We start from the raw sequence: 18,534 nt of genomic DNA, 5'->3' as shown, positions 1-18,534 counted from the left end.
TACCATGCTTGCCTTTAGTCACCTCAGCATAAGTTTAAAAAAAAAAAGGATAGAGATTCTTAGAAAGAGAAACAAAGAGGGGACAGAGAGACTTATAGGGCTAAGGTTTGGCCACCATTGGACCGGCGTTGGATGGTCTTCATGATGCCAATAGTTAGCATGGAGATCTGACAATTTTTGATGATAAAGTGAAGCTCTAAAGGTGGGCCTCCCTTGTAAAAGTATTAATCATAAGAAACTTTTGGTCCCATAAAGGAAGTATAGTGGGAGATGAGCATTTAAGGGAAGGCTTTAGTCATTGAGAAGCCTCCTGAGGGTCTAAGATTTGGTTCCAATCTCCCACAAGTGCAATGGAGTCAGCTGGCCTTTTTGGCTTCTTTCCTAGCTACATGAAATGGCTACAAGGCCAAGGAGCTGACTCCTTTTATCTTTTTGGGTAGTTAAGATGCTGACTCTTTTAGGTAAAAGTGAAGGAGACCTCATGCAAAAGTAACTTTGTCTTTGTAAATGTGTGACAACTGTTAAAAGAAATGCTACCCAAAAAAAATTAAAGAGGAAGAAATTTTACATGATAAAGATCTATGAGCAAAAGGTTTAAACTAAGATAATATAGATGAGCCATAATGACTTGAGTTTTTTTTTTTTCTAATGGAGAGCTAAGCAGCTAACACATTCAAATATATTGGTAGATCTGAGGACTAATTTTACCATGGCAACTAGTTGGTGCAACTGAGGTATCAGATTTAGCTGAAATTATGACACCCTTGAACATGGTGATCTCAATATACAATAGGTTTCTATTGGATGTCAGGAATAGATGTGACAGTAGGCTGCTAGTTCGGAATGACACAATTGCCATGCATTGAATCTGAAGCTCTGCAGGTATGTATGTTTTAGGGATCAAATTTTATTCTACTTCAATTCCTTTAATGCTCATCAATTGAACATAATTTTTCGATTTGCATTGCATCAGAAGGAAAAATTTACCCCTCTCTCACTAATTTTAGATAGCTACAAGTATATTCATATGATCTGCAAGTGCCATTACATTGTGAGTATTCTGATCACATCCTGCAAGCCATTCTACTAATCCATGCACTCCTTTAGAACAATTGTGAATAATTTTGATAGGGTCTTGCCTTTTGTCTGTTTTTCTTGCATCTTCCACAAATCAGCACTATTGAAATAATTGTTAGAGGCTTGTCTCAAACAACACAGCCTTCATAAATTACTTTCAACATTTTGTTCATCAAAATACCATCAATGGCTTATACTTAGCCAACAATGTTTAGCTTAGCTCGTTGGCGCGCAGAAGGAGAAGAGAAAAAAAAAAACTGTTGTTTATATCCTTCATCACTATCAATTATTCGTTTGATGTTAAACTTGCGAATCTATTCTACTTCTCATTGCTCCAATTCATCTCAAAGAACTCGAATTCATGTTTGAAATTTCTCTACGATGCAAGATTTGCCACATCAGTCCCTGACCGACGCACTACAAAATCAACGACATAATTAATCCAATGATAGAACACCAAATTGATCAAGTAACTCTTGTGGCCCCCTCGAACAAATGATTGGTGATCCAAGGCCCACCAAATTGGCCATAAGGTGACTGAGACAATCACCTGAATGGACGGCGATGATGGGAATTGTCCACCAACTTTTTGTTGGTCAAGGTCACTCATGATCTTGATCTTCTTGACAGTGAATCAGATCCAATCCAGTGGAACACAACCCAATTGCCTAGAAGAGATCAGATGAGATGAGATAAGCTAAGGAGGGAAAAGAGAAGGTTGGGTTGGGTTGGGGCTGTCATTGCAGAGAGCCCTTTTGCCGACTCCTTTTTAGATACTTTGCCACCACAATCTTCTTTGCTTCTCTTTCACCATTGATTCAAACTATGAGTCTATGACTGAATACGTAGCATGCGATATAAGCTTTTATTTCTCCGCGTAGAACCAACGCTTTCTCTCCTCTCCACACATTCTCCTCTCTTAACCCGTAATCACAAGGCTGCACTCGTGTGTGTCAAAAAGAAACAAGGCATGGGGACCTCTCCTTATATTTTGTTCCCCTGTCCTTCACCTTCAAGACTGTTCTCCACTCTCACCTTAATGGTCCTTCAATATCTTCAACCAAATGCAATTGAAGAAAGAAAAATTGTCAAAAAGTAAGTTTGTAAGACTTGTGTTACATTTGATGAGATCCATTCTTCTTATATGAGAAAATTCTATTTATATCAGCTGAGGAAACCTACTGTTGTTTGGTTTTTCTCGAGCGTAATTCTAAGTGTATAAACTAATTTTTAGTTATACCTGTGATATTTTCATGGAACTTATATTTTACCAATGCGAACTTATATTTATGGGAAGCATGCAAGCCTATTTCAACGTTTCTAATTGAAATTTATAATATTTATTTGTCCCGTCAGGGCTATTATGTGGAAGTCAAAATGTTAATATTATGCGATAATAGTATTGATTAAATCGATCTTGAAATTCATGGAAAAAATCATATGTTATAAATTTTTATATTTTTCCAAGTTTTTTTTTTTTGCAAAATAAATGTCAAAATTTCTTGCCAAAATTGCCTTCCAAGGGGCAACCACGGCTACAAATTGTGGTATATTAATGGAGTGGCCCAAATGTTAGGGGTTTTCTTCTTTTCTTGCCCTCTATAACATGTCTCCATTTCTTTTTAATTGATTAAAGAAAAGGTTGGGCTAACCCTAACATGCACTATCGCCACTTTCCTAGGTCTTTTCTTTTATCTTCTCTATAGTTTCTTACATTAGTTGGATTGGGTGTTTGGTCCTTTGTCTCCTCTATGTGGCCATGTTCATTGTCGCTTCGAAGTCAAATGCTTCAAACTCCCATCATTCAGTGCCGACAATGGGATTAGGAGCCATCCATGGAGAGAATCCCACGTGGAGCTTTCACAGCACTTTCGGTTGTCATGTTGGGTGGCCCTTGTGTGCTCCCATTTTAGTCCCAAGTCCTCTTCATGCTTTTTCTTTTTTCTTTTCTTTTTTATGGGAGGCTGGATTTAGAGCAAAGGGGCCTCTCTTTGTAAGATAGAGCCGAGAAATGATACCGAAAGAGTTGCTATATCTCTTTCAGAATGTATAAAATCTAGAAAAAGAGATATAACTAGACCCAGGTCCCTATAGTGCGCTCTTTGCACCGCAGAGTGATGATGATATATGGCTATCTTATTATATGGCGGTCATCGAGTGCTGCACAGTACCCTACGATGCAAACCGCATCACATATGGGGTCCGTGCTCTAGATAACTACTACCATATTGTCATCATAGAATTTCTCGAAGATGCTTCCGTTTTTGAAATTGCTACAACCATATTTTCATCATAGAATTTCTCGAAGTTGCTTTCTCCTTTTGAAATCAACCAAGGGACATATCTATTAACAGATTTGCAGACTTCTTGTAACTATTTAATTGGTAACAAGCAAAATACCCCAACCATGCAGGATGAGTTAAAAAGGATTTTAAAATATAGAAAGTAGCTTAAATAGAAATATTAGAGTTGATAAAAAAACAGGTTCCTTGTTTATGGAAAGTAGAATTAAGGAGCCAATTGTTATTAATGATGTGGTCGCTATGCTTGATGATTCTCCTTGAAAGGTAATTCATGTATGATCTAACTGTGTCGCTTGGGTGGTTTCAATTGGATTCCGGCAGATGCAAAAGCCTGTCTGAGCCAGTTGAGCCCCCATCAATAAGCTCGAAATCTGACCTTATTAAAGTCACTTCACCCTTAAATCGATCTACTAAGATTGGCAGTAGATCTAGGTAGGTCCAGATATACTAGCTGCGATCAACTGCGGGCATTCAATAAACCTGAATGTAGATGAATCATGGTCAGGTAATTGTGATTCAAGCTCCATGCAAAGGTTGTATTCATGTTTTTTAGTTATTCAGTGAGATGCCCAATGTGAAAGGCTAATACCCTCACCATTATAATGAAACAGTGTAGTAGGACCTCATGAGCCACACTTGCCATCCATCGTTGTGTTGGGCATAATGAGATGCCAACAGTACCTGCAGAAGAAAAAGTTGGGTGTGGTTCAAAATGTGCCCTTGCATGAGAGAACTTCACACCCAAATGAGCTTTTCTACTGGATGTCCTTCACATAAGCCATACTTCTTCCACACCTGAGTTTACCTTCCATAGTCCTTAAAAGTCTGCTCTAAGACCATCTGGAAGGTATTATGATCATTTAGAAAAAAAATTTAAGGCAATAATACATTAGCCATGGCAAGACATACTGAAGAATTCAAAAAAAAATGTCCTCTGAGATTTGCAGTACAATCAATTCTTTACAACTATGCCAACTACTTCAATTTCATGTCCCTGTGCAAGTCAACTGCCCTCTGTATAATTAAAGTCTTCTAGTGTCATCCAAGGCACAGGCTGAAATAAAAGAGAAGTCAACCATGCACAAACTTGTGAGGTCTTCAACCAAGACCAGACAGCTTACAAACAGGACATCCTGTCATCATATTCTGTTCTGTCATGTCTCCTTAATCTTTCACTACCTTCTTCGCTATTTGTTTATCCAAACTAAATAATCTTTCTAACCCACTTGAACATGGAAAAGAAGTGTCGTGAAGCATCAGAAAAAGAAAGAATAATGACGCTTTTCATTATCCTTTCCTCAGAAGACTCTTATCCAATAATTCACAGCATCACTGGCATGGAACCCTTTGACCGTAAACCAACTGATTTGTCACCTTACAGTGGAGCATATCCAAGAATTTAGAAATGCTTCTCCTCGTATCACTTTCCATCGAAGAGAATAAGAACCTGACAAAATTATCCTCAATTGTAAAAAGAATGGGAAAGAACGTAGGCAGAAAGTAAAAAATCAGTAATTTTTGACCGGAGTGGTATGTTCTTAGGAAAGCTCACAGAATACTCTCAAAACTTGGTGATGTAGGACTTTAGGGTTTGTGACTATGGTTGCAGAAGCTTCACCAGCGAAAATTAGAAAAAGCAGCACTAGACTGAAAAAGCATAATACCTTACCCAGAGTTCATGACCCTGGGTGCATCTACTGATCATCATAGGAAACAAGTAAATAGGACTTGGAGCTGAATGGTTACACGCCCCCATGCACACACAAGAAGAACGAAGGATATCAAGGAAACATTTTGGGCCCCTGCAGCATATCATTGCAAAGTCCTTTTTTTGATGAAAATATATCATTGCAAAGTCAAAAGAATAGGTATACAGATAGAACAAAGTAACTCTCGTGATGCTACACTCGCTGTTCTTATCAGATGGCCTTCACTACATTAAAAAGTCTTCAAGTATAACAATTTCAGGGGAAAAAATTTCAAATACCAAATTATGTACATTGTCTCTGGCCTCACACTTTAATCAGTGAAGTTGGAAAGCATTGTTGCACAAATATCAGATTCCGATCGATACCAAGAATTTCTATGACGCGACTACCTCATCTAGATTTCCTGAGGTATTGACATGTCCTTCACCTTCAAAAGAATCAGAAACAGTACACCACCAATTGAAGGATTTCTTCACAATCACCACCAACATATCCCAGACTTCTTTTCCTCTATTCTATTTTGTCAATTTGTTAGATTCAGGTTCCGGTTCCAAGTAGAGGGCAAGCAGAACGTTTGAACTCTCCCCACAAATTGATTTTGATGAAAATCAAACACCAAAGAGTGGTAGGGCAATCTTCACAAAGGAGTAACATAGTGCACCTGTGAACACATAGCTGTCCACTCTATCCAGTATGCCTCCTGCACATTTGGAACCAATTGACATAAAGAATATTTGACATATTTTGAAGAACTGTGAAAACATAGTGCATATGTTGTTCCATTTAGAGAAAATGCAGACGCATAATAATTATCCAGTTAGTAGCACCCAACTTTCACCAAACTGTTTCAAATGCCAAGAGGTTAACATGGGCAGAATGAGATTGACAAGCTTCCCAACTCACCCTCAGAGCTGAAAAAGGAAACCTTGATTTGCAGCCTCTTATGTAAGTAGAATCTACCACTTAAATGGAGATCCTATATGGCTATCTCAATATACTCCTTGCAGAAAAACCATCAAGCATGTACGTCCTGAATGAGGTTATTCTATCACAATAAAGAAGTAAAAAAGGAGCTGAAACAACCTCACAATGAATCATTTTGAGGAAAGACGGTAGCTCAACAAATGTAATATGGTCAAATATAAGTATTTGAACAAATGAAGTGACACAGCTTGGATAGACTATCTCCTCATGTCCTTTGCTTTTGAAAAAACTTTATAGCTAATCCAACCAACACTAGCTAGCTCTTGAACATACTAGCTGAGCACTTCCGCTTCAGGCCATGCCTCCTTTGAATTTTTGTCATCACATCTGCACCCGTTCCTGATGCTTCCAACTCTGCAACCAAGCTCCTCTACTTTCTACTTCAATATACAACACCAACCTTTTGAGGCTACATCTTTTACTTTGTTTTTTCTTTTTTTTCCCGGTGGGAGGGGGCGGTGATCATCACATATATATTCCATTATTTAACACCAACTCTTCTAAAGTGTCAGTGCATGAGGTGTGTGACGTGTGTCTGATCGGCCACATTTCTAGATCCCACTTTTCCCATCCCATGCATTTCCTCAGCAGCCTCTCCCTATCCCATGTTTAACCACAAGATCAAAGATTCAAATCCTTCTAGCATTTATTATTTATTTTCATATTTTTTATTAAAAAAATTAAACAGCACGTGTATGACATGTGCCACATTCTAGTTTTCCAAAGGAAGAAAAAACTAAATATGTGAAATTTTATTTGTTTATGCTAATATGCTTCCTATGAGCTTCAACTTTCAAAATTTTTATTAGCCTTGCTTTCCCACTCCTATGCCCAAATATGTTGCACCCCTTACAAAGTCAAAGCCACTTTATAGTTGCATGCCTTACTCCAAAGGTTAGAATACTATCACCTTCTTCCTAGAATGTTGATCATATAGCTGTGAAATGACATGAAAACAGTTGCTGCCTTTACAGTTCTCCTCTACCTAGAAGTAGGTAAATGGTCAGAAATGCAGGACAACTTAGGACAGAAAAAACGAACGACGATGAAAAGGATTTAGAATAGAGATGTGATCCCGTAGCTTTTCCATTGAAATGATGGTTAATGAATAGCATTCTTTCTCATCAAAACTGTCGGTAGTTTACATTGATCCCAGCAACTGAATCATCATGGCCCCTCCCTTACACAATAGACTCCAGTTCTCAATTCAATTTCTACATAAAGAATCTAATCCATCTGGTTAAACACTGCCCTTGATTTGGCATCAAATAAGCATCCACCATAGAAGACAATAAAAAGCACAAAAATTTGTCAATAACCAGTCACACCATTGTCGCTAATGCAGCACCTTATATAGAAAGTCACAGCTCACTTAAACATAGGCTGAGGAGTATGAATTCAACTCTCAGTCTTGTGTGGAAACATTCACATGACAATGAAGCAACCCAGGATTGATATACAATGTGCAAAAGCACTTTTATAATGGCAAATATGACTTTTCTTGCATGGAATTTCCCAGGCTCACAGCCAAGATAGAATAACTTCAAATAGAACTGACAGAATTATGTAAAGCACGGAGTAAGTCCTACTGCATAGTCTTACCATAAACGGAACATGACCTAGCTCATCATATAGATAAACTTTGGTTGTTTAGAAGGATCACATAATTTTCTTGTATAACTTTTGGGAGAATATTCATGATATTAGTTAGTATGCTATTAACACCAAATAGAACCTCAAGTAAAAGTAGGACTGAGTTCTTGATCAAATATTACAACATGTTAGGTCATGTAACTAGTTAATATGCGTGTGTTGTGGTGGGGGTTGGGGGTGGGGGTGGGGGTAATCTACTTATCCTACTGAAAAATTTAGCTTTAGCTAGGGTAAGTTTGTTGTGTTCAATGGATAATTAACTCATGTAACCTGAATGATTTTATTTGGCAGGAAAGGGTGAAATATCTCTATCCTAAGGAAAAGGAGGTGATTTGTCCTTACCCTTTCCTCGTTTAATAACTTATCCCCCATTTAACCCCTTAATCCAATCAAACAACATTTCCAACCATCCTGCAATAATTACCAAGAACTGTTAGTGTATACCAGTCCTTCAATGGCCAAACTGCATTACTTGTAAGGTCTGAATTTTCTGATCAGACCTGAAAACATCATAATAAAGCACACCATCCCAAATAGGGTGGTACAACATTACCAACTTGGCTAAGAACCATGACAACATAGCCTCCCGATTCAGTCCCAAGGCCAAATCAAGTTGAACTTTTCCTGTCCTGTGTATTCTATTCCCCCATCCAAACCCTAACAATTCGCTCTCTACGTTTCCATTGATGGAGTCTCGATGGCAACCATGCTGCCCCCACCAGTCGCCTTGAACAACACCCAACCCTAGTTATCCTTTGCAACTTCTTTAACCTCTACAGCCATAATAGGTGATGGAAATATCACCATCGAAAGGACCTACCAGGCCCTCAACCATCTTAGCATCGGCACCAACCCACAAAGCTCCCATCCACCACCATCGCCTACATCCGCCCCAACATTGTTACCCTCGCCTTAGACGACTTCCAAGCCCTCCACTGCCTTCTTGATAGTGCCCCACCCGCACCCCCACCACCCCCCCCCCCCCCAGTGCGGCCCCTCTCTCTACCAACTACTAGCAAGGCGCTAAAAAGGACATACGAGAACCTTCAATTGGGCAAGGTTGCCAAAGAAAGGAGAGGGGTTGAGCAAGGAGCTCCAAGCGGTGCCAGTACCTAACTAGCATAGTCCATCATACCATATGTTGATACAGTACTATACTATTCCAGTACCTAGCTGACACAGGTCACAGTACCGATGCTGCCAACCTAGAAATAAAGTGCAGAAAACATGCCTAGCACGAAGATGTTCCCGAGCAAATTAGCCAAAAAGTTGAAAAGAAACTAATAATGGAAAAAGAATGAAAAATTTTGGATTTTCTAAAAAAACTCTACCAAAATCCACCACCAAATCCTCAATATCACCTCACAAATATGCATCTACCACCATCAAATTCTTGTTTTGTCTGTGTGCCAAGATCAAATCCTTAATCTCCAACTCCTGTTGCACACCAACCACCATAAGTGGGAATATGTACAAAATAATTATCAAAATCCTCATTCACAAAAAATTGGATTGGCTTCATGTTACAACAATACATCCATTTGTGCATGTATTACCTGGATATTCACATCAAGCTGCTCGATCCATGTCGAATATGCGCCAGACTAGGGGTGAAAGTAGATTGGATAATATCCGTCCGGATCCGTTTTGTATCCAAATCTATCCAAATATGGATAGAAATTTGAGCATCCGACTAATATTCATATCCATCAAAGAAAAATGAATATGAATATAGATATGGATAGACAACTATCTGATCCGTATCCAAATATCCGATTCTATTTCACTCTATTTGATTTTATATGACACTTATGAACTTTTAAGAAAAATAAATGACCACATTAACATGTTATTTACTTGATTTATCATGCACTTAGTAATATCTTTGATTCTATAGTCATAAAGTTTAATTATCCGAATTATATCCGTATTTATATCCATATATTTGATATCCAATTTGTATCTGTATCCATTTAAAACAAATATGGATATGAATTTTTGCATTCGACTAACATCCGTATCCACATCTGTATTCGTCAAATAAAACAAATATGGATATAGATATGCTAGTATCTAATCCGATTTAAGCCCTACGCCAGACACTTGGATACATATCAAAAAAATATTAATTTTAGTATTCTGAAATTGTACAGATAGTTAACTCCAACAATAAGTTTGATCGCTATAATAATGCCTAGAGCAAGGCTTTATTCTTTTTGGAGATTAATTAAGAATGTACATCTTAAAATAATTTTATAAATAGTCATTTTCTTAAAATCTTTAAGCTAGTTAGGAAGTTAACTTTCCATTATCAAGGTTTGAAACTTATCATTTTCTTAAGCAATGCCAACTATGTAGGTAACGTTGGAGATATGGGTCCTTAGTAGAGGGATTTAGGATGATTTTTTTGAAAAAATAATCAAACAACCGCTCAACTTAAGACCAGTTTCACTTACCACCTCTTACATTTAAAAAATTTTAATTAGATCCCTTCAATTCATTAAGTGAGGCAATATGGTCCTGAGCCCCACCTAACACCCACTATCATTAAGGCGCTAAAAGGACATAATTGCCCTCACCATTATTTCAGAATTTCTAATCAGGATAAGACACCCTATCTCCATCTTCCTTCATGCTCTCTGTCTCCTCTCCCTACCATTGCCATCTACCTCTCTCCATCCTAGAGGTCGAAGGGGTTGTGAGCAAGGATGAAGAGGCCATGAGCATAATGACACAAAGCTAGTGGGGGCATGGAGGAAGGTGGAGGCCATGAGTTAAAAAATGTTGCCTAGCCTCTAGATTTTAGACCTCGGCAGCAACTCTTGGCATTGTTGCTCCACCACAGTTTTACTTCCGACAACCACCGTTATAGCAATAGTGGTGTCAGGAAGCCCATGGAGGAACCAAGAAGCACTATCATTGTTGTAGTGGCCCCTGGAGAAGTAGAGGCAAAGCATCTATCTGAATTAGGCCCGAGCAAGGTCGGCATCAAGGCTAAGGTCGGTTAAACGAAGCAACTCCTGCAATGGCGCCTATTGAACCCCTAGCTAACCTCTTAGGGGAAGAGCTCCACATTTTTATTGCTGCTCAGGCTTCACTACTTGATGTCCGAGTAGAAGAGGTTACTGTCGATGGCGATGATAGACCTAGGGCTGATGGTGAGGGGCAGAAGACTTGGGCTGATGGGGTAGAAGAGGTCACCTCTTCTTTGATCGATTGAGCGATCCGTGGCTTCCCCCTTCTTCCTTCTCATTGTCTAATTCTCCGTCCTCTTCGTGGCCATCATCGTTTGGCCTTAACCCATCTAGATCCCCATCAAGGGCCCACACATCCTCTTCCTGGCAATCACTAGTGGGTCCAGTGGCATTAGCCCTGCCCTTACCCGCCACGACATTGTCATCGAAAGCACCCAAGTCTCCATCCTTGCTCGTAACCCCCTTCACCTCTAGGATCTCATGCCTCCATCTGTCTCGCCACTACATCGACACCAACATCCGTGACCCCATCGTCGTAGCTTGCATGCTCAAGAAGGCCGAACCCATCAACGTGCTCGTCTGCAGCCAGGGCATGGGTGTTCCTGAGGAGCTGGAGGAGGTCCACTTCATGATGAACGTCAACCTCATGGGCCCTTCCACCTCATCAAGGCTGCCTCCCCACAATGAAGGCCAAAGCCATGGAGCGATATCCTCACCTGCACCACCATCTTCCCCCCCCCCAAACTCAACCAGTCGAGAATAAACTTCGCTGCTAAGTCAACGGTATTTCAGTTCTAAATGTCTCATGGACCATCACATGATGCAATCCCGTATGATTAGGTAAACGGAGATGGACTATGGGACCACACTGCATCACTTAATGAACTTAAGGGATCAAATTGAAATTTTTAGAACATGAGGGTTAATAAGAGAAACTGCTTAAATTAAAGGGGTGTTTTGATAATTCTTTCTTTTTAATTGAAAGGGGAGGCATGTCCCGACGTAATTTATTAAAAGAAATACTTACAAAGAAAGGCCATAAAAATCTTACCTTGCAAATCTGATCAAGTGCAACTTTGACCTGAGAGACTATACTGGGTTTACAACATATTAACCAAGACAAATAAATCCTTGATGTTATGTGATAGCTACTCCTCATCCACATGCTTGCTTGAGAAAACCCTAGAGTTCCACTCTTTCCACATGCTCCAACAAATAACCATCACAAGAATATCCTATACTGAAGTAACTGAACAGTAATCCTCGTTAATTCTCTTTGATCTCCACTTGGTCCTAAGGGGGTGATGGAGTGCTAGCCCTTCCTCTAATCTTAAGAATGTCCCTGAACTTCTTCCAAATTGGATTGACAACCAAACAGTTGAGAAGTACATGATTTACAATTTCTAGATTTGAAAAGGACTCTAAACCTATCAATTATGAACCTAGGGACTTGCAACAAAGTTTTGACTCCAAAAAGAACTCCTAATTAACCTAAAATTCTGCTGCATCTAGAACTTTCTAAATAACAGCTAGATAAAATGAAAGAAATGATTTTATGATTTTGGTGGAGTGAATCTTGACCATTAATTGCATACAAAGCTTGATATGATCCGATCGCACTTCTAGCAGCTAGCTGATGTCCCAGGATATGTTTACGGCTTGCAGTTTCAATATCCGAGTGCGTCGTTTGGTTCCAACAGCGATCTGAATGCCCCTACATCTGAGCCTTACAGGCATAGCATCCACCTTTGGCCTAAGCAGCTCATCTTCAACAATCATTTGTCTTCCATTTGAGAACTTTAAAATCTCATTTTTAGATTTTTTTATTTTAATTTTGAAATTACTTTTTCTCTAACCTCTTGCTTTAAGAAGCATAAAAGGAAATAAAGCCTTTAAATATGTGTGTTTTTAACTGACTATTTACAGACTCCATGATCACTGGTAATTCTTTAAAGGCCTCTGGGACATTTATGATTAAAAAATAATAAAAAAAAGATATCCAGAATTTAGGTACCATTGAGAAGCTTCTAGGATAGAATCCTAGACAAGTATACACATCCTGTTCGAGAATCAATGGAAGTTACAGCTCATCTCTATCACTCACAGTTCATCACATATGTTTCACCCAATCAACAAATGATAACCAAAGTTAATGTATCCTGAATTACCCTAAGTAAAATGTTCATATAAACTCAAAGATGATATGATTAAATTAGAACTGATCATAATTTGTCTCGTAGTCTCCTACACATGCATGCATACGATATGAATGTAAGTGAAAATATCTATTGCTTTGAAGAAATAGTTAAAACTTTCCATCCATAATAATCTATCTGTCTGATTTTTTCGAACTCACTTTTTTATATAACCTAGACCAACAAAAATCATAAAGATGAAAAGAAATCCACATATGCCCAGGGCTTGTCATTATGGCTATGAAAAATGCTATCAAATGATGTGTCACTAGTACTACTGGATGCTTGAGTTGCTCAAGTTACAAAACTGTTCTGCATATATAAAAAGCATATTAACAAAAAAAATTACCATGTCCAGGTATGAGTGATCCAGAATCTTTAACACCAGCATCACGTTTAATCATAGACTCAACAAGGTCCCCAAACAGAGATCCCATGAAGTTCAGAATTCCAAAAGCAGAAGCACTGATGCCAAGGCAACAATCAAGCAATGTTGATAAATAATATGTCGACAATATATGAAATTCCAACTGTATCATAACAAAACAAAAGAATGCATAATTGAAGTAGCCGGTGGTGTTATTCAGACACTTGCATCTAGCTTAGAAAATCTGTATCGGTCCTATCGGATGCATAATGGATACTATAATACTTATGAACTTCTTTGGCAGCTACTTTTAAAGATTGGAAGAGAGTTGAACTCTTCCAAATATAAGTGAGTTAAACTCTTCCAATAATGAGTTTGATCCTCTATTTTGATCATAGGAGTGAATAGTTGTTCCTCTACAAGGTAGGTATTGAAACAACTTTGCAAAATATTATTTTGTTAATATCCTTAAGTTACTTGGGAAGTTTGAGTGAGAAACATGTGTATTGGAAGATCTTAATATTTTCTTTTTCATGTTTAAAAAGATAAAGTTTAAAGGCACAAATATATAATTTAATTAAATGTATATGTTATTCTATGCATCCCCTTATCTCTTTTTTCCCTTTTGCTGAGTTGGACACTTGGATATGTGTCGAAATCCAATTCTCATATCCATGCCCATGCAACACCGGTAGCCAGCAATAATGAGAAAATCACAATTTTAAAATTAAAATGATTTGAAATGGCGGATCACTTGAAATATGAATACGACATCACACAATCTGCCCAAATCAGACCAGCAGTAAATTTCTGATGGAAATGAAGGGTTTTTCCACAACAAATAAGCAAAGATCCTTGGTGAACAACTAAAAGAATAGAACAAAATCATACCCCAATATATATTAAAAAATGAAAAATTATGTCTTCATGAGCACCTTATTAAGGAAGTAGGCCAGCATAAAATCTTCGATAGCAGTACTGCAATGATTACACAGCCACTTAGTCCAGCTAATGCTCCTTCCAAAGTCTTCTTTGGACTTATATTAGTAAGTGGTGTACGACCAAATGCCTACAAGATAAACAGGACAGCTTCCAAGATTATTCTTGCAAATTTGGCACCAGAATTGACATACAGGCATGTGACATGCAAACATGATAACATAATGCACAAGCTGCTAAACAAGTGGCAAAGGCTAAGATATGATCATTGGTTTCTTGGTTTTGGTTATGACTGTGATGCAAGGCATGCTTGGATTGACTTTAATGCTCAAGGTTCAAGAAACAAGGGCTTGTCAAATCAGAATGTCCTTAAATATGTCCCAGTTACTTTTGTAATTTTTCTTCAGATTACAATTCTTCATAAATATAATTACCATAAGGTAGTCTGAGATATCAGATTCTGAAATAAATTCACAAGGTTTGAGCGATCATACTTATGAAATAATTCTCATGCAACTATTTTTAACAAATAAGAGTCATATTTACAATTTATTTGAAACATCTATGGATAGTGATGTCAATTTATTGAAAAAGCAAAACAAAAGCATTAGGATGACTTTAGCAAACTATAGAAATGACATTACTTCATATCTGTCAAGAGGATAATCTGCTATCCATCAGCTCAAGGTGTTTTGAGACAGCAGATTGCTAGTCACTACAACATTTGATCTCCACATTCTTTCACCAATCAAAATCTTAATATAAATTGAAAACTAGTTTGAATACAATTTCTAGAATACTATTTTTTTAGTGCATTACCTGCTTACATCACGTACCACAGCAATCATAGTTACTAGGACTAAAAATGGAAAGTGCAGGGGGACAAACTAATGGCAAGATATACTGCACTGTAATCGAGATATCAAATGCTTGACAGTACAAACTTACATACATACATACATACATATATAGGGAGACTATAACATCACAAAATTCAAAAGTTTACCCTTCCACCTAGAAAAGCAAATGTGTCTGCCGCAATAATGCTGCTAATAGAAATCAAGGTTGCAACAAGTCCAACTGTCCAATGAGCTTGCCCACCAAGAAGAACTGGCCAGAAATTTCCAAATTCTGAAAGAGTAGATCTTTCAATGCTTTAATAGAGTGTGACAAAGATGGTATCACTATAACTTAATAACATTACATAATGAGAATTAGAATGAAAAAGGTAGCATCTGGCAGTTCAAAAATGTATAAAAACACCTTTGCATAAGTCACAACAATGTTTAACCCCACAACCATATGTTCACAAGTAACCTTGTCAATAAGCTGAGAATGGACCAAAGTCCAATTAGTCAAAGTTTGACACGAAAACACACACTCATGGATAGGAGAGCAATGTACCCCATTGCCAGCTAGTCTTTCTCATGATAGACTTTTGGTTCGGGGTCCACCTTAAGTTTTAAGGGGCTACTAGAGTTGGTGTGAAGTTCTGATATTTTGCATACAAATGATAGCGCAAACATGTCCAATATGATGCCCATAATATTCCTTTTAACTTCTAAATGCATTGCATACTTGCAACCAATTGGGAGGTAGACTCATATCCATAAACTGGTTTTATCTATGGATCACTTCATGTCCTAGTGGGACATTGCATCTAGTCCAACAATTACTCCCCGATTCTCACCTGACACAGTGCAACCTGATACAGGCACATTAAACAACAATGCCCGAGACATGCACATGTTTAACTAGAGCAGCTCACATGGACAATAGTGAATTGTCGGATAAATACTTGACCAATAGCTATTAACAAGCAAATGTAAGATCTTCTCCATCTAATTCATTGCATGTATTTTTTTCCTATTTTGTAGGTAAGGATCCAGTGGTTATTCAGATATGCCATGTCCAACGAACAGGGTATTAGACAAGTTATTCTAATTTATTGCATGCAGTCACCTGATAGAATACTTGATTAGAGGAAAAATGTGATAACATACTGGTGTTTAGCGCAGGAGCAGACAAACCACAACGAAGTTTAACCCAGAAACAGGGAAGATAGCCACAGTAGAACAGCCCAAACACTGCACTACTTAGTTGGGCGAAACGGGGATTTCCTCTCTGTAAAATCAACGCCATTGCAACAACAAAAGCTGATGAAGTTACAGACACATCCATGTGACCAAAATACCTGGCCATTCATAAGAAAGCATCAGACAGACAATCCTGGAGAGATGCAATAAGCTATGAGACAGAATAAAATCAGCCAAAGTCATGAAGATCACTAGGTAAAATATGCTAAATAAAGCAAACAACTCAGTGCGGCTGGCAATTGCACATGAGGTCATGACGCCTGCCTCTACATGCTCTTCTTTAATAAATGTCTCTCTTGATTCTCTCCCTTCATATACTGTTTTAGATGAATAAGGGGGCAAGTACATAAACAAAAGCAGAAGGGTAATTATCAATTCATGCAACCCAAAACATTTCCATGGCCAAGGGGACCACAATCCATCATGTACCAGTTTCTAGTTAAAGCATTGTCAACCAATAGTTATTCTCACTTAGTTGTGGTTGAGAAATATTTTTCCACTTGATGTTTTCAGCATGTGAGGGGGAACATATTGTAATATAAAATAGAGTAGGCAGAAGCATGCTAAAGCATATCATCTTTGAAACCCAGCTAGACCGCAAATTCTTGAACAAGCAGCAGGTCATTTTATGCATAATTTCTAGGACATAGGTCATTTCCTCCAATGAATTAGTCTAGCATACAACATTAATCTTTTCACAGAGTGCAAATTTAGGATTCGACCATTCTATGGACACATTGTGCAACCAACACTCTATCTTTGACGCCCATCCTTATCTCATGGATATTCTAACACAAATCATTGGTGCGCATGCATCTGAAGTCTCTTTTGCATGGTTTATAATAACTGTTTTCTAACATGCTGTGCACATATTAGGTTAAACCATTCTAGCATTTTGTTTTGTTTCACTCCAAATGACTTTCAAGAAAAATCAAAAAAAAAATCAGAAAATTAATGTCTAGGCAATAAATATGGAGAAAAAAGGAATTAATTATAAGAAAAAAAGCAAAAACAAGACAAATATGGGACAAGAAAACAATATTGGAAATTATATTAACTTTAAAGAATAATGAATATTAGAATAATTTGAAATGGGGCATGTTTGCAACTGTTATTAGGTGTTCTAACTGCAATTGTTATACGAGCATGGTCTATAAAAAGTGTTGTCGCCAAATGCTTCATTCTATATGGAATGAACATTTAGTTTCACCAAATGAATGGCAAGGTCAAAATGGTTGCTTGAGTGTTTTATCAATTAGCATGTCTTAAATTAAATTGTTAGATTATTTGGAAACTTTATGTCTTCCCATTCAATGGCATGCATGCATTTTATATATCTAACTTCTACCTTATAAAAAACTTAATGTTCCTAATTGTTGTATATTAGGTAGTTGTAATATAGATCTGTTTACTCAGTCGAATTCCTCCGACTGCTGCTGTCATACCTTGCAAACAAAAGCTTTACAAAATTTTAAACAAAGAAACTTACAGCGTCAGTATGGGCATGAGAGCACAGATAACTAAGCAAACCCTCGACAGGTATCGGGGAGGCGGCGTCATCCCGGCGGCAATCCCCCGACTCCTGACCAACCCAAAGTACTCCCGGGCGCCGGCAAACACCGCGGCCGCCACCGCCACAGTGAACAGCCATCCCCCAGCCACGACGATGCCTCCGGCGCCCAATCCGATCCCCAGCCCAAAAGTCACCCTCTTCCTCAGCTGGCTCACCTGATTCTGCCGCTGCTGATCGATGACCACCGCCGACTCCACATCCTACATCATTCTCCGATCGAATCAAGACCAAAAGGATTAAAAAAAAAAAAAAGATGCTGGTTTTCGGAGGAGGGGGAGGAGGCACCTTTAGGTGGACTTCTTGGTCGGCGGGGCCATCGGCGGCGGCTGAGGGGGCGAAGGCGGCGGTTAAGTGGAATGGTGGGCAGCGGGAGCGGCGGAGGACGAGGTGGAGGCGGAGGCGGAGGCGGAGGGGGAGGGGGGGAACGGGGCGGGGGAGGGCGAGGGCGAGGGCGAGGGATTTGGGGGAGGGGGAGGGGGAGGGGGAGGGGAAGTGGTGGGAGAGAGGGAAGAGGGGGCGCCGGTCGAGGCCGATGCGGGCAGCCATCGCTGCGGTGGCCCGTGGGGGGGCAATCAGACCGGCGGCATATTCCGGGAAGGCGGTGACGGTACTCGAGAAGAGCCCGAGGTAGCGGATATCTCCTCCGGTTATCTCTGGCGTTCC

General features: G+C 38.9%; 1 protein-coding gene across 1 annotated transcript; it reads right to left on the bottom strand.

The window, feature by feature from the left end:
- Positions 1-5,190: 5,190 nt before the first annotated feature.
- On the bottom strand, positions 5,191-18,534 carry LOC103710742 (phosphatidate cytidylyltransferase 5, chloroplastic-like). The gene is made up of 7 exons (XM_008796621.4): positions 18,157-18,534; positions 17,788-18,071; positions 16,206-16,396; positions 15,209-15,333; positions 14,199-14,332; positions 13,246-13,361; positions 5,191-5,789 (listed from the first exon to the last, which is right to left on the bottom strand). The coding sequence occupies exons 1-7, from the start codon at positions 18,415-18,417 to the stop codon at positions 5,698-5,700; spliced, it is 1,203 nt and encodes a 400-aa protein (XP_008794843.3). The 5' UTR covers positions 18,418-18,534; the 3' UTR covers positions 5,191-5,697.

Source organism: Phoenix dactylifera, chromosome 18 (genome assembly GCF_009389715.1).
Source record: "Phoenix dactylifera cultivar Barhee BC4 chromosome 18, palm_55x_up_171113_PBpolish2nd_filt_p, whole genome shotgun sequence".
Lineage (NCBI taxonomy): Eukaryota > Viridiplantae > Streptophyta > Magnoliopsida > Arecales > Arecaceae > Phoenix > Phoenix dactylifera.
This window is presented reverse-complemented; position numbering and strand designations above follow the sequence as displayed.

Excerpts from the sequence above, each read along its gene's own strand:
- LOC103710742 (XM_008796621.4), bottom strand. The coding sequence starts at position 18,417 with ATGGCTGCCCGCATCGGCCTCGACCGGCGCCCCCTCTTCCCTCTCTCC. Across the intron at positions 16,397-17,787 it reads CTCATGCCCATACTGACGCT|GTATTTTGGTCACATGGATG; the intron begins GTAAGTTTCTTT and ends ATGAATGGCCAG. Across the intron at positions 13,362-14,198 it reads TGGCCTACTTCCTTAATAAG|TGCTTCTGCTTTTGGAATTC; the intron begins GTGCTCATGAAG and ends CCTTGGCATCAG.